This window comes from Pteronotus mesoamericanus, unplaced genomic scaffold (genome assembly GCF_021234165.1).
Source record: "Pteronotus mesoamericanus isolate MK-2021 breed Mesoamerican mustached bat unplaced genomic scaffold, CSHL_Meso_final contig_20, whole genome shotgun sequence".
Lineage (NCBI taxonomy): Eukaryota > Metazoa > Chordata > Mammalia > Chiroptera > Mormoopidae > Pteronotus > Pteronotus mesoamericanus.
In genome coordinates this window covers 9318578-9342297 of record NW_026555085.1, presented here as the reverse complement: position 1 = coordinate 9342297, position 23720 = coordinate 9318578, and the positions used below count along the sequence as shown (strand labels likewise).

The 23720-nt window shown below is 42.3% G+C and overlaps 1 protein-coding gene and 1 pseudogene across 1 annotated transcript in view; both read left to right on the top strand.

The window, feature by feature from the left end:
- The window catches only part of KIF6 (kinesin family member 6), a 408870-nt gene that overhangs the window by 321932 nt on the left and 63218 nt on the right, over positions 1-23720 (top strand). Inside the window, exon 15 of the mRNA XM_054570213.1 lies at positions 11076-11131. Within this exon, the coding sequence (XP_054426188.1) occupies positions 11076-11131 (56 nt within the window). The remainder of the gene's footprint in view (positions 1-11075; positions 11132-23720) is intronic.
- LOC129067264 (ganglioside-induced differentiation-associated protein 2-like) lies at positions 2530-10989 on the top strand (annotated as a pseudogene).

Here is a 23720-nt window from a genome sequence, read left to right as displayed (position 1 = left end):
TTGTTCCCTTTCCCTCCAGTGACCAGGAGCATCACAGGGACCATCTCAGAGAGGACTGGCCAGTCCTAGGAATATAGATATGCACCAGTGGGGCTTCCTCCGGATGGCATTAGGAAACTACTGTTTCCTAACTCTCCTGACTGCCTAGTCTCATCTTTGTAATAGTTCTCGACAACCAGGACCTAGTGGCCTGGCTTGCCACTTTTTTCCCCACTTTGTACATCAAATAACTGTCATTCAATGGTTCTAGTGTTGTGACATCATGTTGGCAAAGTCCACAAAAGAAAGACTCAGGACTAATTGCCTGCATACCTGAGCCCTGGGCCAGCTCAGCCTCACTAGCCCATGGTAATTAAGTTCTAAGCCCAAATATAGGAATCCCTTCTGATTCCCCCAGCTCCCCAAGAGTGTAAGAGTTGATTTAGAGTTGCAGGAGGGGGTGATCAGTGGCTCCCATGTCTATGTTACTCAATAGAAGGGTTTTCTTCCCCTTCCTACCTGCACCTTTTGCCACCCTCACAGGTGATTTACAGCCTCTCCCAGCTCTGGCCTCTAAAAGGGGAAAGCCTGCGTGTGACAACAGAGACATTGGCATGTTAATAGGATGTTTGCTCTTCACTGAATTAGAGCCGATTTTTCCGTACAAGACAATTGTGACTGAAAATCACTATATTTGTAGGCATGACTCATCCTCATAGGTTACAGTAATGTGAAGGGAGGCTGGAAACCCCACATGCCCAGCACCACACAGCTAACTCTCCTGTGGCAGACCTTTCATACAAACTGAATCCCTCACCCACAGAGTGCCATTAAATAACAAAAGAAGAAAAAATGGGAAGAATAACTGCAGTTGGAAAGAAGTCCTTGATAACATGAATTAAACCAAGGAAAGCATCCCTTGACTCAGCTGGATCCTTCAGACATAGACTCAAACCCAACAAATCTCAGAGCACCGTCTGGAAATAACATGACAAATAGGATTGCTCTGGTTCCTATTAGACTTCAATTTTAACCTTTATTATTTTTTCATTTGTTTTCTGCATTTACACCTGTCTTCTGAATTAAAATTATAAACTCTGAGAGCAGAGATTAGATTAGAAGCTTCTCAGCTGCCCTACAGTTATTAAAACAGTGCTGGCCTCAAAAATGATACTCAAAAACACTGCTTTGCTTCAAAATGACCATTTTAAATTGACTTTGGGAAATCTTAGCAGTCAAGAAGACTGCTTGACCATGCCGTAGCTTTCTAGAAGTAGGACAATGGAGCAACAGGCTTCTTGAGAGTCAGGGAAGGAACTTCTCAACAGGCAACGAGATGGCAGCCACCTTGAGGCAGAAGCGAGATGAAAGAGAACAACAATATTGGTATTTTTAAAAGTTCAAGGTGCATCTTCATTGCAATATAGCAGAGACACCAAGGTACCATGTCAGGGACAGATCTACAGAGAAAGCAATGGCATAGATACAGGCCCAGTCTTCTCTCTTCCTCTCTGATGGACAAAAGAATTAAATGTACACTTTACAAATAATCAATATATTAAGTTCATCACACTAGACAGAAAGACTAGGAAAGGTGTCATAGGAGCCCCCTTCCAATGACGTATTTGCCCCACTGGCCTTAAGAAACTGTCCCAGCTGAAGTGACAAAGAACAAGACTGCAGAGGCCCTTGGAGACTGAGTGGCTTTGAACACTAGCTCCTCTGTGGCCTTGGGTTAAAGCAGCCGCTACCCATGGCCTCAGTAAATTGTCTGTTGTTCTAATTGCCCTGGGGAAGAGCCAAGCATCGGGCCTCCTCAGCTGCTCCCCCACGGTGATGACGTCTGTCTCTGCCAGACACACACTGAGACAGGATGGGATTCTCCCAGGCACTGGTCCTGGAAGTTACATGAGTTTATACCTCAATCCCCCCATCCTTTTTTGTTCCCTTTGAAGATGAGAAACTGAAACTGTCTTAGATGTCCTTGACCATTGACTTGCAAGGATCCTGTATGATTCCTTGGTTTGCTGACAACATGATGCTCATCCATGTTTGTCTGTGATTACTGCTTCCAACATGCAATCCCACCCCTGGAGTTCCTGCACGGCCAGGTAGTAGTTATGATTCACAATCCTAAAGCTCACTTGCACAGGAACTTTCACATCATCCTGGCCCTCAGAGGTATCTCATTCTCATCTTAGAAATGACAAGTCTGACATACAGCTGCTAAGAAGTGGAGGGGTTGTTGGAATCCAGGTTTCTGACTCCCGGTCTCTTGTGCTCCCCACATCACACCTGTTGCTCACTCAGGTGCACCTTCTTTTACTACACAGAATTTATGGAATGCTTACTAAGTATGAGCTCCTGTTCTAAGCCCTGGGGATATAAGAGTGAATTAAACAGATGTGGTCACTATCCTCATGGCATTTAGGTTATTGAAAGGGAAACAAATAAGTAAACAAGCAATCCCAATACAGTGCACTATCTGCCTGCGGTGACAGAAGTCGGAGGTGCTGCGGGGCACATGGGCAACGCCGACTGCAGACTTACATGGTCCTGGAACATGGTCCACAGGAAGAGGCATCTCAGCTGAAACTGAAGGGTTCAGTAGAAATTAGTCGGATCAAGAGAGAGGGTCCTGGCACAGGGAATAGCCAGGAGGTGAAAGAAAGTGTGACTTCTGATTTAACTGAAAGCAATGCAGGCCTCCTGGAAGGGCAGAGGTGTGTGTGCCAGGGAAGATGTGGAGAAATCAGCAGGAACCAGAGCTGGAGGAGTCTGCCTTGCCATGTTAAGGAATTTGGGCTCTGTTCTGATGTCACTGGGGAGCCCTCGAAGAGTTTTAAGTGGGAGAATAACAGGATCAGTTTGCTTTTAAGATAAAGACTCACTCCGGCTAAAATGTGGAAAGTACCGCAAAGACAAGTACCACCAATGCAGAAGGCAAAACAAGCAGGCGTTAGAGTAATCTGGGAAAGAGATGACAGCTTCTCCTGCAAGGCCAAGAAGAATGAAACTAACTGGAATGGTATGATAGATACTGAGGGTGGAGAATGGATGAGACTCCAGGACTGAGTGGAGGGCCTAATAGAGCCAGGAGGAAAGGATGGTGTGCAGGTTACTGGCATGAGCACATGAGTGCGTGCTGGTTCCCTGCAATGCGATGAGAGAAGATGGGAGGAATGGAGAAATCATTAGGGAAGGCAATCGGTTCTGCTCTGGAGACAATAAATTTTAATTATTTGCAGGGCATCCAATAAACAGCTGGGTGGGGGTCAGGGAAATAAAGCAGGACTGACGTAGAGATTACAGATGAGGCACTGGCATGAGGACAGGGTTAGGATGAAATCTACAGAAGAAGACCTGGAAAAGGAGACAGAGCAGCCAGGAAGAGCCAGGTGATATGACACAGGAGCCAATGGAAGAGAATTGCACTCTGGGAACAGTGGACAGCACAGTGCCAGGCACACAGTGAATGCAATTGGATCTGTGAAGCTGGATGTCATGGGAAGCCAGATGTGAAAGAACAGCCAGACACTGCAGTCCTTTTCCCTTCCAAACCCAGGCCTTGCCGCAAGGTAGAAATGTTTCTGTGTGGCGAACAGAGCAGCCTGCCAGCCCCACACTGGGCCTGTCCCCAGCAACACTGCGTTCTCCAACGTGAGCACACAGCCAGGGGCTCCCTGATGGGAATGCTTTGGCCCCAGCAGTGAGACCCTAGGGGCTCACAGGAGGTTCTAATTGAGTCCCAGAGCCTTCTACCTGGCCCTCTTCAAGGGCCTCCCTGGAAGGCTGTGCTTCCTTGCAGTGAGCAGAAGCTTAGGGCATTTATGGGGCGTGGTGGGGGGAGGGATGGGGGGTACAGGCAGAGGGCAGCGGCCTGGGGAAAGTCAGCACAAGTTCCCAACTTGGTCACAAGTTGGCTCCCTGAGCCACGTCAGTAATGGGTGTGTGCATCTTTTAGAAGACCAGGAGTCGAACCCTCCTCCTAGAACAGTCCGGGTGAGCAGAATTTAGCCTTGGGGGGCATTGTGGGGCAGGGTGGGCAAGGAAGCATGAGGGTGTGGCAGCCTGGGGGTCACCCTCTTTCTCAGCTCTTTGGTAGCTTCCTTTCCCTTTTCATCTCCCTCAGGGCTGGGATTTCTTAAGAAGAAGTTTGTCCTGACAACCAGGAATCAGGAACACATGTGGGTGGGGTGGCCTGGAGTGGTGACAACTACGGAGTAAAGGGAAAAATGGTCTCTGGGAGACAAGACAGCCCTCAACCACACCTCTTCAGTGGGTAAGCCCTTTTTAGCTTGGCACTGAGCTGCAGAGAAGAAGCTGGAACAGCTCACAGGGTCCCCCGCCATGTCTGCCAGACCTGGGCAGCTCTTTGGAGAACATGGACCACAGCACCAAGCAGCCCCCTCTTCTGTGCCCCCAGCACTGCCGTGGCGGCAGTGCAGGTGCTAGGGACCCCATCCCAGGCCTGTCAGGGCTTCTCTGAGCAGTGCTGCTGTGGAGGCTGTCTGTTCTGCCTGCAGTGCCTTCCTTTTCTATTGCCACTCAGCTTTCCCCAGCGTTGATGTTAATTTCAGCAGCTTTGCAGCCTTGCTTTTGCATTTTCATTATTCTAAAACTTCCACACTCTACAGATCTGGCAGGAAAGGGATCATTCATTGAGCGATGAAGGACTATCAAATCCTATGAGATCCTAGGTACTGGAAATGGACAGGGTGGCCGTCCAACAGTTCTAGTCCCCCCACTTCATGCAAAAAGCATGAAGATAGTCCTCAACTTCAGAGCAACCTGAACCAAACCTTAGGTGATGGCTGCCCAGCAGACAAAGCCAGCGCAAGCCCACAGAGCCCAACACAGTGACCTACACATCATAGGAATGTTTGCTGAACCAAACTCAGTCTGAATGACATCAAAAGGAACTGTACTCCTCCCCAGGAGGTGACAGGCCCTCGCTGAAGACAGGACATGCATAATCTTTGACGAGCCTGAGTACCCTTAATGAGGGAGCCAGGGGTGGAGTCCCAGGAAACCTAACATTGAGGGAAAATGTAGTCCCCTTCGCTGGAAACTTCTGTCTGTAGCCACAGGCCAAGGAGACAGATTCAGAAAACAGCAGTGACGTAATTCACACTTCTTTTCATCGAGCAAAGAGCAGCCGTGGCACCCTGGCCTTTGCTCATGTTGTTCCCCTGCCTGGAATGCCTTCCTCTCTCCACTTCCTCTAAAAAAAACCTGGGCAACTAAAGCAGTTATGGATGAGCAATATATCTGCGTCTTACTGGGATCCAGAAAGATTTCAGAGGTGGGGAGAGGATGGGGAGACAAGAGATAACTAAAATCAAATTGGCCAAGTACTGACAATGAATGACATATGATGGTGAGTATGTGAGGTTCATTCTGTTATTCTATTTTGTGTATATTTGGAAATTTCCATAATAAAAAACTTCTAAAAAATTATATGCACTGTAAAACCCAGATCAGTCCTACCTTGTACATAAGCTTTCCCCTCCCCTTCGCAGATAGACCCCTCCCCAGTCACTCTAACGGCACGACCAGTGTCACTCTGGTAGCACAATGATGTGCTGTAGCCATATACTACATATTTGTCTCTCAGATTTTCAGTGGCCTCTTAACTTTCATAGCAGAAAAGAGATGGGAAAGCAACTAATATTTCATAAGGTCCTGGACTGCATGTTTCTCATACAGGCCTTAACCTACACCACTTCTGCAGCTCTCCATGGTGTCTCATCAATATTTGTTTGAAAATGTAGGGGAATCATTAAGTAAACATCAGACAATGATCCAGTGTACTAGTAAACAGCCATCAAATAAAAGTTTGATGGTACATCAAAGGTAATGGAGAAGTTTCTAAAGACATTGGGATGGAAGGCACCCAGACACAGCCCCAGCTGGGTGTGCAGGGGGTGGGGGAAGGGGTAAGTTCTTTCCATTCTCTGGAAGAATGAGCCTGCTGCATCTCCACCCAGCTTCTGGGTTCCTCTTGCCCAAGGTGCTGTCAGGGGCAGCTTGTCCAGGAGAAGAGAAAGGCTAACGTCGGCCAGTGAATATTGAATTGTTGAGGAATTTGGGGGAAGACAAGCTGAAGTTCTCAGTCCATGGATCTCTGGGTTCACCTCTCCCCTTGTGAATGTGGATACTCTACCAAGCTGGGGTGACTCTTGTGAAGATGAATTCTGATACTGCAACTGAAACAGACACTATTAGATCGCCGTTTCTTCATAGCAAGAATATAAATGGAAAAGTGGTTCTGTTTCCTCAGGAAAGGAGATGTGGCATTACTGAACTATATGGCTATTGTGAATACCAGCAGTGAAAATTTTACAGATAAGAATCCTGTGTCATAAAGTATCTTCATGCTTGCAGGGCCTGATTTGAAAGAGGAATATCAGAAACTTAAATGTTACCAGACGGATGAAGCCACATTGATGAAAAGATTTCATTTAGTTGCCCAGTTCATCATTCACACAGTGGGACTTCAGTACAAGAGCTGCTACCATACAGTGGCTGAGAGTTCCCCATACAACTGCTATGGAAACATACTTCAGCTGGCAAAAGAGCAGTCAAAGTCTTCTGTTAGATTCTGTGTCATCAATTCTGCAAAACAAGGTTATCCTTTAGAGGATGCAACACACATAGCACATCGCACTGTAAAGAGATTCCTATAGATATGGGGAAACCATTGAAAAAGTAGTATTTGCTGTCTCTGAACTGGAAGAGGCTACTTACCAAAATCTTCTACCTCTGTACTTCCCAAGGTCATTGAAGGAGGAGATGCTATCATTGCCGTACCTACTCGCAGATATTGGAAATGCAGGAGGGGAACCTGTGGTACCTGAATGGCAGATTCAAATAAGTGAGAAACCTGGTGTGCTGGAAGTGACCCAGAAGAGGGGAATGAAGGCCTGGGAGTTGACTTCTCTCTCATTGGCTCTCATGCTTTTGCTAGAATGGAAGGAGATAGTGATAAGCAACGAAGACCGATCCTTCAGGGACTGTTATCGGAGGCAGCCCTGAAGAAGCAGCATCAGAGAAATGAAAGACACCATGACTGCGCACCCCATCAGGGGTCTCCGCCTCGACTCCTACAAAGGCACCAGCAGTTTCACCCAGCAGCTGCCGCTGCACCATCCATGCAGACGTCCGCACAGTGGAAAAGGCAAAAGATGTTTCAGTATTATTATGAAAATAGTTTTCACCACACAAACCCCCTGAAGAAGACTCAGGACCTCTGAGCCCACTTTGAGAATCACTGGGGTGTGGTCTCTCCACAGTACTTCAGAGCTGAAAGGATTTCTGTTACAATCGCTGGTTATGTCAAGCAAGATCTAACTGATATTGTTTCTCTAAAAGCCTTACACCAAACAGGTATTAGTAACTGTGGTCACACAGTGATGGTGGTCATTGGAAGAAACATTCCTGTAACATTAATAGATATGGACAAGGCTCTTTTATATTTTATCCATGTAACATATTACACTGTTGTGAAAGAAGATGTATTAGCATATTTTTACACATTGACCACTGAACACAATCACCTGGACTCTGACTTCCTGAAGAAACTTGATGATGTTGTTGATGTCAAGTACAAAAGGAATTTGGAAGATGTTTATTTTGTTCATCCAACATTTCATTCAAAGGTATCAACATGGTTTTTTACCATCTTTTCTGTCTCAGGACTGAAGGACAAATATGGATAGCCTCCACCAGCCATTTGCTGCTGTCTCACCTGAACTGACTGACTTTCCTCCTTTTGTCCTTGACTATGATGCCAGGGAAAATGGGCCTTACTATACATCCTATCCCACATCACCAGATTTGCAACCTGCCATCTTTCAGTGCTACGGTTCCCAGGAACACCAGTTTCCCCGTGAATCCTTACCTATTGAAGTGATATTCATATTTGCTGTACAGATGTACATATTTTCTGTACAGAGGACGTTTTGTCCCCACCTCTCTGGTATTTTTTTTTTTTTTATTGACTGTATATTTTCTGGCGCAAAAGCAATCTGAAAATGGTAGACCATTATGAATTGCACATTTACTTTTAATTTGTATATTTGTAACAAATGAAAATGTTCATTTTAGGAGGGTTGTTAATAACTTGGTTTGGGGAGCAGTTTTTGAGTAACTTCAGTTTCCTGAAATGACACTGAATTCTCTATTAGACAAGCCACTGGTATTGTTCACATCATCTCTTTAATATTGCACACTTCCTTTGTGTACTTAAGTATTTCTTTTTTTAAGTATATTTCATTGATTATGCTATTACAGTTGTCCCATTTTTCTTCTCCCTTTTGTTCCCCTCTGCCCTGCACCCTACTCCCACCATCATTCCCTCCCCTTAGTTTATGTCCGTGGGTCATATATATAAGTTCTTGGCTTCTCCGCTTCCTATACTATTCTTAACCTCCCCCTGTCTATTTTGTACCTACACTTTATGCTTCTTATTCCCTGTACTTTTTCCCCTATTCTCCCTCCTACCCATCCCCACTGATAACCCTCCACGCGATCTCCATTTCTGTGACTGTATTCCTGTTCTAGTTGTTGGCTTAGTTTGTTTTTGTTTTTGTTTTTTTAGGTTCAGTTGTTGATAGTTGTGAGTTTGTTGTCATTTTACTTTTCATAGTTTGACCTTCTTTTTCTTAGATAAGTCCCTTTAACATTTTATATAATAAGGGCTTGGTGATGACGAACTCCTTTACATTTATCTTCTCTGGGAAGCACTTTATCTGCCCTTCCATTCTAAATGATAGCTTTGCTGGATAGAGTGATCTTGGATGTAGATCTTTGCTTTTCATGACTTTGAGTACTTCTTGCCAGCCCCTTCTTGCCTGCAAGGTTTCTTTTGAGAAATCAGCTGATAGTCTTGTGGGAACTCCTTTGTAGGCAACTGTCTCCTTTTCTCTTGCTGCTTTTAAGATTCTCTCCTCATATTTAATCATGGGTAATGTCATTGTGATGTGCCTTGGTGTGTTCTCCACCAAACACATAATGACATTACCCAAGGTCATTATGGGTCCAACTTCTTTGGGACTCTCTGAGCTTCCTGGATCTCCTGGAAGTATATTTCCTTTGCCTGATTAGGGAAGTTCTCCTTCATTACTTTTTCAAATAAGTTTTCAATTTCTTGCCCTTCCTCTTCTCCTTCTGGCACTCCTGTGATTCAGACATTGAAATGTTTAAAGTTCTGGAGGTTCCTAAGCATCTCCTCATTTTTCTGAATTGTTTCTTCATTCTGTTCTGGTTGAATGTTTATTTCTTCCTTCTGCTCCAAGTCATTGATTTGAGTCCCATTTCCCTTCCTTTCACTGTTGATTCCCTGTATATTTGTCTTTATATCACTCTGCATAGCCTTCACTTTTTCCTCTATGTCGTGACCATACTCAACCATTTCTGTGAGCTTCCTGATTACCAGTGGTTTGAACTCTGCATCTGATAGATTGGCTATCTCTTTGTTGCTTAGTTCTTTTTTTGGAGTTTTGACCTCTTCTTTCATTTGAGCCATATTTCTTAGTGTCAGTACTACTGTTATGTTGTAAGGGGCAGAGCCTTAGGTATTCACCAGGGCAGGGCAACCCATTTCGCTGCCTTGTAGCGCTGTATGTGGAGGAGGGGTCTGAGAGGAGACAATGCCACTTGCTCAGCTCTCGGCCAGCTTTCAGTCACTTCCCCTGCTACCCACAAGCAAATTGGGCCCTTCTGGTGCTGATTCCCGGGGGAATAGGTTTGTGTACAGTCTAGGACCCTATGGGTCTCGCCAATGAACTCCTCTGTGAGGCTGAGAGTCTCTCCTGCTGCTGCAACCCCCACAGATTTTTACAGCCAGAGGTTTTGAGGCTCTGTTTTCCTGCACTGGAACCCTGGGTTGTTCAATCTGTCTCACTCCCTAGTTGTTCCTTACAGTTTATCCACACACAAATGTGGGACTACCCGGACCACCAGCCACCACCGCGCCCATGCAGTCCTCCAGTTGCTGCATTGCTTCTGGTCCTCTCTGCCCCTGCTGCCCATCTCCACCCCTCCTACCAGTCTGGATGAATGTTTCTTCTTTAACTCCTTGGTTGTCAAAGTTCCATACAGTTAAATTTTGTGGCAGTTCTGGTTGTTTTTTGTTTTTAAATTTGTTGTTGTCCTTTTGGTTGTGCAAGGAGACAAAATGTATCTACCTATACCTCCATCTGGGCAGAAGTCTCCTGTTGTACTTAAGTATTTCTCAAAATATATAGAACCAGTGGGGAAAAATTAAGACATGGGGAAAGACTTACGTTATAGTGCTATGAAAAAAATCGAAGCACAAAACCATATATATGGCATAATCTTAACTCTATAAAAAACTGGCTAGAAAAAAGACTGGAAATATCTCAAAATGTGCTTATTTCTGGGTACGGAATTATTAGAGATATTTTCTTGTTTTTATATCTTCAAAATGTGGTTAACATCAGCTATAACAGGAGCCAGCAAACCTTTTCTGTAAAGGGTCAGATAGTAAACATTTCAGCTTTGCAGGCCATACAGTCTGATTCCAATCTACTCAGCTCTGCAGTCAGAGCAGGAAAGCAGCCACAGGTGGTATGTAAATGTGGGTGTGGCTCTGCTACAATACAGCTTCCTTTACAAATACATGTGGTGGGCTGGATTTGTCTCATGACCACCTATAGTTTGTTGTCCTCTGATATAGGACTTTATAATCAGAGGGAAAAAAAGTTATTTAAGTTACATTAAGTGCATAGTCTTTCATTGTAATTATAAGATCCTGATGCTATAGAGCACCCATAGTACAGAAAGCTTACAGCCATCCTTCATTCTAGAATTTGAAAGTCGTAAGTTAGTGAATATGAGAATAAAAATTCTATGCTGGGTGGAGGGTAAAAATTCACAATACCAGTCAGTGATTAATACAAAATTTATCTCTATTTTAAGCCTAGTGTATTTCACTTATTTGGATTTTTCTTTTGCCTTTTAATAGAGTTTTATAATATTTTATAAACCTATCTCAGAAACCTATCATTTTTAAAACATAAGTTTGAGTGAAGAGAAAAATTTAAACTCTCATTTCTTTTTTCTTTTTCCAGATTTTCTGAAGCAAAAGCCCTGGGGGAAAATATAAATGAAGCAAGAAGTAAAATTGGTAAGCAAATGATCCTATCTCATTTTCCTGGTGAAAATCAGGTCAGCATGTGTCTCCAAAAAGCCGTGCAGCCTGGCTTCAGGAGTGCCCTGCCAAGGGAGCGCTCTGAGAGGGCCTTTCCTTGGAAGTTTGTCATCCCTCCCCTCATCCATCAGGAAAAGCAATTTCTTTTGTCTAGAACTTGAACTTTCATCCCCATGCAGGCCTGAGCTCTAGCATCCCAATGAGAAAGTTTAGCTTTCCCCTGGTGTCTTTCAGCAACAGCTCAGCCGATCATCACCACAGGATTAGAGTGACAATTCAAGTGCTATGAAACACTCTCACACCTCCCAAAGCTTATACTTAGCATTTTGGCACAGGTGTTCATTTTTCAGTGCCATTCAGTAAACCAATGGGAGGAAGCAAAAATGAGCCAGTGTTCCTGGGCTGCTGAGCCGGGCTCCCCTACTTAGGTAAGCATCCTGAGAGAGGTGAGGGTAAAGCCAGAGGCAGACTCAACAAAAGTATGCCACAGACCTTTGTTAAAGCAAAAGAAAAGTGTGTCATTTCAATCTAGAGGGCACACGGAGATCCATCTCCCAGCCTGGTGCAGCCTCACAGAGGGGATCCCTTAAGCCTTTGCCACTGTGGTAGGGAAGGCAGAAGTTACCAACCTACTCACAGCTGAGTCTCTGAGTCTTTCTTGTCCTCATCTTACTCCCTTCATAAATGAGGATGAGACAACAGCCACTCTGAATGTCCTTTTTCGTGTTTTCTACAAAATATTGAAAATTATAACTTCTGGTTGTTTTAGTTGAGGAAACAGGAGCTCTCTGTTCTCTTCATCGGCCTGAATGGAAAGGGCCCCTCCCAGCACCAGGACAGGAATCTCTAGAGTCTTAGAGATTCTTAACCTGAAGTCCAGGATCTTGGGTGGAGGGAAATGCACCTTCATTTGCACTAACCACTAACTGCAGTTTAGCACTGTTTCAGGGTGAACGTGGGCAGCAGACCACAGCAGCACCGGTCACCAGTGGGCATCACAGACATGTTCATTTCACAGTACAGTTGGCAGACATCATAAAATATCTTCTATATTCCTCAATACTTCAAAGTTACAATAGTTATTAGACTCATCATTAGATCTGATTGTTTAATACATTTATATAAAAGCACATAGATATTTCTGTATCAAAAAAAGTTTTAAATTTTTGATAATTTTTTTAATATAATTGTTTTCTTAAAACCCTATGTAAAACTCCTTTCTTGTCCTAGACTCCAAGCTCCTGAAGTTGCATGAAAAAAATTGGGGTTTAGGAGTGTGTCCATTTTTCTGGAGATATATTCATAGTTTATCTGATTCAGGATCAGTGACCCAAAGCAATAAAGAAGTTGATTGGGGCAGGAAAGCAGACACCCTGCAGCAAGACAGTGCTGACCCACCTACCTGGCAGTGGCCGGGAGGGAGGAAGGGAAGCAGGCTTCAGTGGGTCAGCTGACTTCTCAGCATTACCTGACTCAAAGGACCCAGTGGTTTGTTTTCATTCCTGGGGAGATAAGAGGGAAAGGACTTCTATAAATTGCTTCTTGAATAAATAAATACATAGTTTCTCCACAAAAAAAAATAGTAGTATAAGGTTTTGCTGTTAAAAAATATCTAACTCTCTAAACTAAATTAAAACTGTTCCAACACTAATGAAACAGATTATTGATGGAAGGTGCCAATGACCTATGCTAATATACTTATCTTTCCACTCTGAGCACCTTGTGTTGTTGTCACAAACAACTCTAGATTCTCCATAATTTTGGTGCAATAACATGTGTTAATGGATCCAGTTTGCCACATTCTTCAGATTAGGCAAGTCGGAGGCTGCCCTGCAGCTACACAGGCTGGGGCGGAGGCTGTGAGGCTGTAACTGAGCTACCACAGGGGATGTCTGTAATTGTAGTTTTGCTAGCAGAAGCCCTGGGCAAGTAGACCTGAGCTTTTTTCTGGAGACTGACAATGTTGAGATTCCAGCATTCTCTGCTAACAAAAAGTAGCTAGTTCAGTGGTTCTAATAAAGCCCATGTCACTCTTCATTTTCTGCAAATAGCAGACCAACACTTATGTTCTAGCCACTCATCATTCAAATGTGCTCTTAATCCAAGGAGGCCCAGGTGAGTGGGTCGCTGAGACTCAACCCCATTACTGAACGAACTCACCATCACTGCATCTCAGACACAAGGTTAAGTGTAAGGAGGTATAAGATAGAATTTATACACATACTTAAAATTTCCAAGGGAACCTCGAAAGAACTGTTTTCAGGAGATTTATGACCTAGTGACATTATTAGGTCATAAATCTTTAATTTCTTCCCAGGGAGAAATTAAATCAAATGACATTTTCAGTTCCCAATGAGTCCTTTAGTGAATCTAAGGGTCATAAGGTGGGAGCATGGCATGGATGTATCATTATGTGCAAGGGATGATGACTTAGCTTCGCTCCCAAACTGTGCCACATGCTGCCTCTGGCCCCCAGGCAGAAGTGCAATGCAGCGGAGTGCAAAAGGAACTGGCCTGCAGAGAGGAAATGAAAGTTGTGTATGTGAACTACAGATCAGCCGGCCCACATGTTTAAAGTTTAGATTGCCACTGTCTCCTCAGGTAATTTGGCTTTTCTCTGGCATTGTGATCTAGAACTGTCACTTGAGTTTCATTCTGAAGGCTATCAATTCAGCGGTGACTACATGATATCTATATTTATATGACATCATCAGTAAATCTGATACTTCCATGTTATTTGCTTTTTTTTATAACAAGCCACTTCAAACTGGGTAGGTAAACTCTTGCCACAAACTCCTTTTTGTCCCTCTAAATACATTATTTATTTAGGTCAACCTGATTTTGAAACAAGTTTAGATCCGAAGTGGAAGAATAAAAAAATGATGATAGAATATTTGTTTTCATGGGAGAGTCGTTTTCATGGGAGAGTCATTTTCATTGTGTTTACCTGTTCCACACACAAGAGCTTTTCATCATGAGAGCTGTATTTTGTGTGTGTTCCTATACACTCTGGTTCCATTCATCTATCTCTGGGAATGCTATTGAGCCCAAACTGTGGGAAAAGAAATAGACTGCTTTGGAGGTAGTGGCAAAAACCAGGCCATTTTTCACTCATTAGAATTTTGGCATCAGTGTTTCTCCATCAGAGTTCTTTCTACCGCTTGCAGCATTGTCTTTGGCAACAAAGGACAATGAATGGCTGTTTTCTGGCATAAGTCCCACTCCTAGACCAGTCCAGAAACCAGCTGCTTTGGAGGCAGGTGAAAGGGTTTGACTGATACCTCTTGGCATGTCTTCATCCTCCATAGACCCATCCAGGTCTAAATGAAAACTTAACATCACAGGATGCTGCACAGAAGGGTTTTCACTAGTGAGCCAACCAATGATCAGTTCAAAAATCACAGGAAATGTCATAGAAGTAACTGTTAGTACGAGGTGAAGAAAAAAGACATACACTAGAAATCCTAACAAAGCTTTCTAAAAGTTTCGTTTCTATTATTCCAAATCCAGAGAAGGATCCCAGCTCACATCTGAACAATAGTCTTTTTAAAAATATTTCTCTTGTACATTTAGGATTTGGGAAAATCAAATTGGGTCTCCATCAGCAGACTAAATAGCACTATTTTTCGGTTTTGTACATTTTCTTTACTTTAATCTTCCTCTAAGATTTACGTCTAGACCTACTTGTGCATGGTGGCTTCTGGTATCTTATCCTGGAGTAGGGGAAAAACAACAGCCAGGTCATTTTGCTAGGTTATGAAGACCTGAGTCAAGTATATTCTTTTGTTTCTATTAGTCATCAGCTTTAACAACAGCCCCACCATTTACTGAACACTGACTCTGAGCTGTGGCAAGAACTTGATATATGTTATCTCATTTAATGCTCAGAGAGAAGAGCCATTAGTTATAAGGGAGTATTACCATGTGTCATATATTCTAAGATACACAATTTTTATAGCCTTAACACTTCAAATCAGGAAACATTTAATGATCCCACTTGGCAATTTTTTCATATTCTAATTTTACATTTTTATATTTTAAAACCTCTGTAATGAGGATGATTATATCGTACAGTTGATGCAGTCTAGAGTCTATGAAATGTGGCATTATCATTATTTTGCAGATTTTAACAAAAAAACGGAGTTTCAGTGAGGTGACCTACTAAGCAGCCAAGCTGGAACTAAAATCAATTTCAGTCCAACTCGACAACTTTTAAATACAGTATACTGCCTCCCTAAATTCAGGTTTATTTAACTTTGACAATTTCTTCTGAGTTCAAAATTTTACTAGGCTGTTACTAAGTTTTCCTGATTATTTGGCCATCATCCTACATGATATGCCCAAAAACCGGCTCAAACTAGATCCTAGCCCATGCACACATAGCCCAAGAAGATTAAAGGGGTCTTTGTACATTATTAATGGGCTCAGGTGTGGCAGCAAGTGGGGTCTGACCCCCAGCTGTCCCTTGCTCCCCACTCCATGTCCACGGGATCAGGGTTGCATCTTCCTTTAGGGCACCTAAGGGCACCTTTTTCTAGTTTGCAGGAAGTTGTGCTATGGGCTTCCAGGAGCCCTGGTAAGATTCTGTGACCCATGTGGGTTCTGACTATCACATTCAATTGTGTGGAAAATGGAAAGGTTGTGTTTTCAGGCTGTATACAATTCCAACTAAGTGGGTTTACTGGTGCTTCAGAAAACATGAGAGAATTCAAAGCAAACTTAAATGAGGTTTAAAAGGAGATGTAATGAAGTACTTGTGCTTAAGTACCAAAACCAGCAGAGACAGGACTACAGAAAGCCTGATTAAGGACCGTCATGGAAGTCACCAGGGACACAAAATAAAATTGTTACCATAAAGGGAAAAACACTATATCTCAAAAAATAAGAAATGCAAAAATCAACACCACCCTTTCACTCTGCGCAGCATCCCCTTCCCCACACTGCATTTCCTCAGTAATTCTCCACAGAGAAGAGATGCTTCAGAGAAAAGCAGCTCAGGTGACGGTTTAAAAGTTACAAAGCAGATTTTTGCTTTATTGTGTTGTTTACCACATGTTTATTTTTAGCTCTGGATGTGCATTATTTAGTTTGATTTTTTAATTATATTTATCAAAAAAATTGAAATAATTTGGGCTTAATTTGTGTTGGTCAGGGTGTTTGGCTATAAGCATAAAAAAGAATTTATTGTCTCTGTAACCAGAAAGTCCAAGAAGTACAGTTGGCTTCAAATGCACACGTCTTCTTCTCCCTTCTCTAGACCTCCTTCCCCCTCCCTGCCTCCTTTTCCACCTTCTTTCTTCCATCCCTCAGTTCTGCTTGGCTAGGTTCTCTGATAGGCTCTCTGCATTTAGTGTCAGGGTGCTCCTGAAAGCTCGAAGTCTGCATGGTCTGAAGAACTCATAATCCTAGTATAAGCGATTTTTCCCAACAATGCTGGCAGAAGCCCCTATAGGGAGGAATGGCTGTCCCGGCTTCAGTCATGTGCCCTCTCTGAGGTGATCCCTGCATCCAGGGCAACAAAACGGTCTGCCTAACTGAGCAGGAAAAACATCGTGTTCACTACAGACCTCTCAGAAATGTATCTGCTGCCTGAAACAAGAAGATGTAAAGGAGATTTCAGTTAGATAACAGCCACATTAATCTATTCTGGGGAAATACCTAGTTGCAAGTGAGAAACTCAAAACTGGTTTTAAGCACAGTTTTTCTACTATAATGGAATTAAAACAAGATTACATGCTAAAAATAACAAGGATTGTAGGAAAATTAAGATTGAGAAGACCTCTTAAAATCCATGCAACTTTGTAACCAGGACTCTAACAAGCCAATTGCAATTCTAATAGAAGTCATAATATAAATTTAAAAGCATGTTAAATTCTTAATGCATAAAGAACTGCTATATAAAACAGCAGATTTGTTCTTCCAAACTGAGGCTATCGTGATAGAAGAGGGCATGTGGAGGGCTGAGGCGCTGAGTAGCAGAAACACCAACAGCACACACAAAGATGAAAAGAGCCACCCAGGAAGAGAGATTCTCCCTTCCAAGAAAGGGCACTGGCCACACTGGACTAAGGGCAGGGATGTGGAGAGACCACTCTCACTAATACCATTTCTACTAATCACACGTGAGCTGATTCCTATTAAAGGAAAAGCTGTAAGAGAACCCACTGTTGGTTACCTGATATCACACAGGCTAGCCAATGACTTGTAATTCATCTTTAAAGAGACTCAGAAAGCAAGAAATAATTTTCAATTGTATTGGGGGGGAAAACAGTTGCTCATTTAAAAAGACATTTTGCCCCAAAAAGGGTAATTAAATGGGTAGAAATCCTAGGAACCTTTAAAAGCGGGATAGATAGGCATCTTTTTGAGATGGCTCAGGGCATGTGAAGATGGAAAGAGCAAAGGTGATTTCTTAAGATCCCTAATGTAACAATTCAGAAGGTTGAAATTCCAAGACATGGAGTTATCTGAATGACAACCTATCAGCAGTATGACTGATGTCTTCATGGAATTGATTGAATGTGTTGCTGTTACCTTGGAGACGAAACAAACAAACAACAAAAAAAGATTTGAGCAAGATGGAGGGCTGTATAATAACTGACAATAGGTAACACTAATAATTGTCATGTATAAAAGAAGGAACGTCAGCACAAAAGATGGATGGCTGCTTCCCAAGAGTCCTGACAGGGTAGTCTTAACTCACTGAATGAACCAGGATCTGGGATCTGACCTTGGCTGTCTGGATTCAGAAAGAATGATACCTGTAAATTACCTCACTATAAACCAGAGAGGCAATTTTTAAATATTCCATGGAAGATGTTCTTTGGTAGACAGGAACTCTTCTTGGGCATCTTCTCCAAGGGAACTCAATGGGTTATTGGAAGATTAGTAAATAGGCATGTCCAAGTACAAAGGGAATCAAAACAAAAAGAGGTGAAGTGTTCTGAGAGCCAGATTCTCAAGGTCACTGTGAAGCCTCACCCCATCTCCTCCAGGAACTAGAGGGCTCCAGAGCCCAGCACACACACCGCCTCCCTCAGGGCCTCTGCTGCCTTTGCAGCCTACTGGCCACTTGCTCATTGTCTGCTCTGACCCCAGATGTAACCTGAAAGCACCTTCAAACATTCTGTCCCCAAAGCTAATGAGCTAATTATTTGCTTGTTTCTTAGCTCAATGTTATGAGAAAAAGAACCTGGCTGGCCCAATTTATCTTCTTTAGGCCTTAAATAGATCAGTTGCTTAAGAATGTGCTATCTTTGGGACAGAAGCCCACCTCTGGTCCAGATATCTGTGGTCAGGGAGAGAGCGAGATCTTGTGTTTCAGAAGGTGGCCACCTAGGCAGCAGAGAGTGTGACAGGAGGGTTTCCCTTAAAGCAGATGGGTAGGGCAAGTACAATGATTGACATCTTGTATCCCCTTGGCTTTATCTCATGGAGACTTGTGTGGAGATTTTTGTTGGTTCAAGTCTTATAAGGTGACATCAGTTTCTTTATTTCCAGGTTCTCCAGGAAGCACCTGGCCATTACCTCTTTGTTTTACCAACAATGATAGTGACTAGTCTTTGTAAAGTACACTGTAATATGCAGGGTTTTATTTTATTATTTTTATATTGTCAAATCCATTGGTATTTTTTATGACTTCTTCCATTGCTTTTGTACTTATTATTATAACAATAATAATGACGGGTTGTTCATTGCCTGCTATCTATTTAATGCTTTCCTAAATTTCCTTATAGTTTTTTTTTATTATTCTATTATTCATGCTCAACTTATTTAGGATTTATTGTGGAATATGGCATAAGCTGAGGCTCTAAGCTGAATCGCCTTCAAAGAACCAATTTTTCCAACACCTATTTCATTTAATGAAATGCCTTAAAATAAAATTTCTTCCCCTCATATGAGAGTCATTTCAGATCTTCAGAAGGCAGCTGATGCATTCTAATCTCATTCTAAGAGTAATGTACATCCTTGACATGATAAGTTCATGCAAGTATTGCAAAAATAACTCGCCAGAGCTACTGTTATCTAGGTGTCAGAATAACCCTGCAAAAAGTGCCAACTTTTCTGGGAAGCAGGAAGCGTGTGGCTGGGGAGAGGCAGTGTGAGTCTGTGGGTGGGCGGTCCCTCCAGGCTGAGGGCTCCCTCAGCACCCAAAGAAGGGAGACTGTCTTTAAACACAGGAGCATGAGCTGGACTCACCTTACTCCTCCTCCAAGGGAAGAGAGTTCATATCATATTTCACTTCTAAAGATAAAAGTATATTTCATCATCTTATGCTAATTAAAAAGTGGAATGAGTAACTGTGGCTGAGGTGATGTGGCAGTAGGGGCTCTGTTGGTGATTCTGGATAGGGAAGAACTGAAAATTGCAGAAGCTTTGCTGTGTCTACTGTTGACCACTGTGAAAACATGGATGCGTCCCATGCTGAAAACCACCGATAGCCTTCAAAAAGAGAACACACGGGTGGGAGTATCTCTCTCCAACAGTGGCCGTTCTGCTCACAGTGGAGATGACTTCAGTTTGGTGTTGGTTTCATGTAGTAACATAACCCCATGGATCACCCCATTCTGAAACACACAGCCTGTACCATGACTTCCTTCCTCAAGCCTAAAGGTATACCTGTGTAACTCCATGGCCAAATGAGCTGGGGAAAACACAGACCTTCAGAGGAGAGGATGAAGTAACATGCAGAAACCCTTGTCCCTCCTCAGGAGCCCTGTGCTCCCCCTTCTGAGGTATCTGTCTGCTGTTGGACAACGTTTAAAAGGCAGGGCTGTTCCTGAGCACATCCAGGCTGTGCCACGAATGAGGTATTTCATGAACAAAAACCAGTCCCAGGCAGCTTGGTGGGGAAAATAATAACAGCAGGACCCCAGGAAGCTTCTTGAGCAAAGCTGAAAGGATTGAGGGGGGCAGAAATGCCACAGAGACCCCCAAGTCTGATATCAATGTTTGGACCGAACTGGGAGTAAACAGAGAAACTCGAGGTTAGCCATCATGTGTCTAAGCCCAGATTTTGGTACTGCAAGTGTCAAAGAGATTGAGTCCCCACCCATAAAGATAATAATGGCTAACTTTGGTAGAGGTACTGTTATTATCCTCTTATAGATTGAGAAACTGAGGCCTGGGGACGTTAATGAACATGCCCAGTAACACACAGCTCATAAGGGGCAGAGCCACAGCTGGAACCCAGTTTCTATTGGGCTCCAAGGTCAATGCCTTTAGATAGCACGAAAATATACAGCCCAACTAAGAAGGAGGTTAGGCCCCTGTTGTATATGTACCCCGGAAACTCACATGTCCTTGCTGAGTTCAAGTTGATGACAAAAAGAAGGAATGGGAGCCAGCAAAATAAGCCTTTTCCCCATCTTTACTCCCAGGAAGAGAATAAAGGAAGGCAGCAGAGAGCTTGCTGGGAGTAGTCAAAGGCTAAGTCAGTCAAGGGAGGGCAAGTCTGTCTTCCCAGGGTCCCTCCCCTGATCTTGATTTTAGGAAGTTATAGAGTAATCGGAGGGTTAGTTTTTGTCTCTTTTTAATAGCTCAAGTGATTCCTGGGTATATCTTGCTGTAGAATGTTCAAACACTGCATTAATGTACATCTCGAATGTAAGTGTCTCTCCCTCAGCACCAACTATGGCCCCTCTCCAAAGCGGAGTAATCACTTTCAACAATTCATTGCATGTCCTTCCATCCCCTTCTGCATTTGTAGATATATAGATAGATGATTGATTGACTGATGGTATATAGATAGATGATAGACAGGCAACAGACATTCAATAATGCCCTGTTTTGTTGCATAAATGGGACCATAATGAACATGTTATTCTGCACTTTGCTTTTCTCATTTAACAGTGAGTATAGGTATATTGCCACCATTTTTAGTGGGGCTCTTTTTAAGTATGGATAAACCATTTCATTTTTCCCCAATTTTTCTCTATCACAAACAATGCCAGCATTTTTGTGTACAAATGTATGTTTCTTTGAGATAGATGCCTAACAGCAGAACTGGGGAGAACAACAGTGAATGTATATTTTTAATTTTCACAAGTACTCCCTAGTTCTCTTCCCAAAATGCTTCATTGGTTTGTGGTCCCATCAGTGTGTGATAGTACCTATTCCCCTACATCCTTGCTCATACATGATAATACCAGTCATTTTAGATTTTGCCAGCTGGAGAGCAAAAAATGGTGTTTCATTATTGTCCTAATTTGCATTTCCCTGACAGCTTGTGGAATTGAGTGTCTCGCATCCTTTGCCCATTGGTTGGTTGAATTTCTCTTTATGATTTGTAGGAACTCCTCATGTCCTCTGGATATAGGGCCTTTGTCTTGGAATATTCAGCAGATGTTGTCTTCCAGTCTGTCACTTGTTTTAATTTTCTCTTAATGTTTTTGGAAGAACTCTAGCAAAGTTATTTTTCTCTAATTTGTAAAAATGTCCTTGCATAAGATTGTATTGTCTGCCGTTCTTTTATTGAAATTATTAGTTGGGAGTTATCAAGACTGCCTCACCATCACACTTGTCCAAGGTAATCTTGGTCACACTGCACAGATCTCACTAAAGCATCCATGGGTCAAAACTGGTCATGGTGACTCCTGATCAGTTGTCTTGTAGCCAGTGCTTGAATAAATGACTCCTGCATACAGATGGTTAAACCTTTTACCAGATTGCAGATCTAATGACTTTACTGTTGAAAATGTAAGCTTTGTAATGATGTAAATGCTGATTTTATTAATTTAATCTTTATTGAAGACATCTTTAATGATGCCTGAATATTTTTAAAATTGAATTGTGTTTTGCAAAACAACTTACTAACACATGTTGAGATGATGTTGAAGTCTAGAAAACCTCCTAATAAATAATTAGAATGTAAGAGTGTCCAGCAACTTATTAGCAAATACTAGGTTCCTTTGAGGTACTCCCTTTTGTTGGAAGACAGAAATAAATAATTAAGGAATGACTACAGAAATAGATAAAGTACCAAGTAAATTTAATAGACAAGAAACCTCAAAGATGTAAAGTTTATTAATTGCCTGACCAATAATCTAAGGCAAGACCAAGTAGATGTTTGAAGGTTATGAAACCACATATTCCTCCTGAAGTAAATGCTACAATCTTGTAAAAAAAAAAAAAAAAAATTGTATCATGAAGAGGAATTGATGAGAATTTGGCCTCACCTCACCCGCAGTGAGATAACTAGAACAAAGCCTTTATTAACCCCAGAACAGAGATGACATCGCATGGAAAAAGGGGCCCGACCCCTGGGAGGCCAGGTACCATATCCTCAGGGGGAGGAGCTGTGGGGAAGCCTTTGCCCTAACAGCCACTGACTAGGGTATGAGGGTGACTCCCTAGGTGGTCTCAAGAAGACAGTAGTGGCAATACTTTTCTGTTATTGTCCCCAGAGGGAGTGGATGGATTGCAAAAGAAGTTTATAGCCAGTTTTGACTCAAAGTGCTACCAAAACCACAAAGCTGTTCAAATGCTAAAAAAGAATCCAAACAAGAGAAATACAGTGAACAGAAGGGCTGGTGGGGGGTGCAGAGGGGATAGCAGATTTGGCAGTAGTCTGCCAGTAGGAAGTTGGCCACCTTTGAATTAGAATTCTGGGTTATAAGTAGTAAGGATTGCCTTATAAAGATTAATATCCCCAAGCCAGAGCTTCAGGTGACTGCTCTGCTCCGCACTCCCACTCAGAAACCTCTGAGGCCTACGCATCACCAGTCAAAAGTGTTCGTGCCCCGTAGCTTAACATTCAAAATTCTTTCTCCCTGTCGATATAATTATATTAACATTCATATACTTATATGAGAGATTGTGCTGTATTTTTAAAAAAAAAGAAAAAGAGATCAAAATAATCATGTTATATATATTTCTCTGCATCCTGCTTTTTACTGCATCCAGAATTTCATATATATTCATCCAAATCAACTGGTATGACTATATTTAATTTTTTAATTGGCTGAATGATATTCCACAGAATGGTTTTACCATAGTATTTTTCATTATTTTTCGGTTGACAGATATTTGCTTTATTTCCATTTTTCTGCCATATAAAACATGCTGCACCAAACACCCCTGAACGTATATTTTTATTTACTGGTGCTTTTACTTCTATGGAAACTTTTTCTATAAAGGACCAGAAAGTAAATATCAATTTTTTAGGCTTTGTGGGCTTTATATGGCCTTTGTTGCATATTCTCCTTCCTTTTTTAAACAACCCTATAAAAATATAAAAACCATTCTTAGCTCACAGTCCAAAGCCATACAAAAACAGACCGCAGGACAGAATGGCCTGCCAGCCCCAATTTGCCAATCCTTGGAATAGAGTCATTAGGAGTAAGATTTCTTCCTAAGTGTGTTATAATTTTTGCTGTTTTTGTGAATGGAATATTTTTCTATTTCCTGAGATAGAATAAAAACCTATACTTATAAATACTTTCTTTGTACTCAAGTTATCTTACCAAATTATCTTCTTAATTTTAGTAGTCTATTTCTTGCTATAGTTTCTTGAGTTTTCTAGAAGTAGAATTATATTCATCTCAAAAGAAAACTCTTTTCCTAG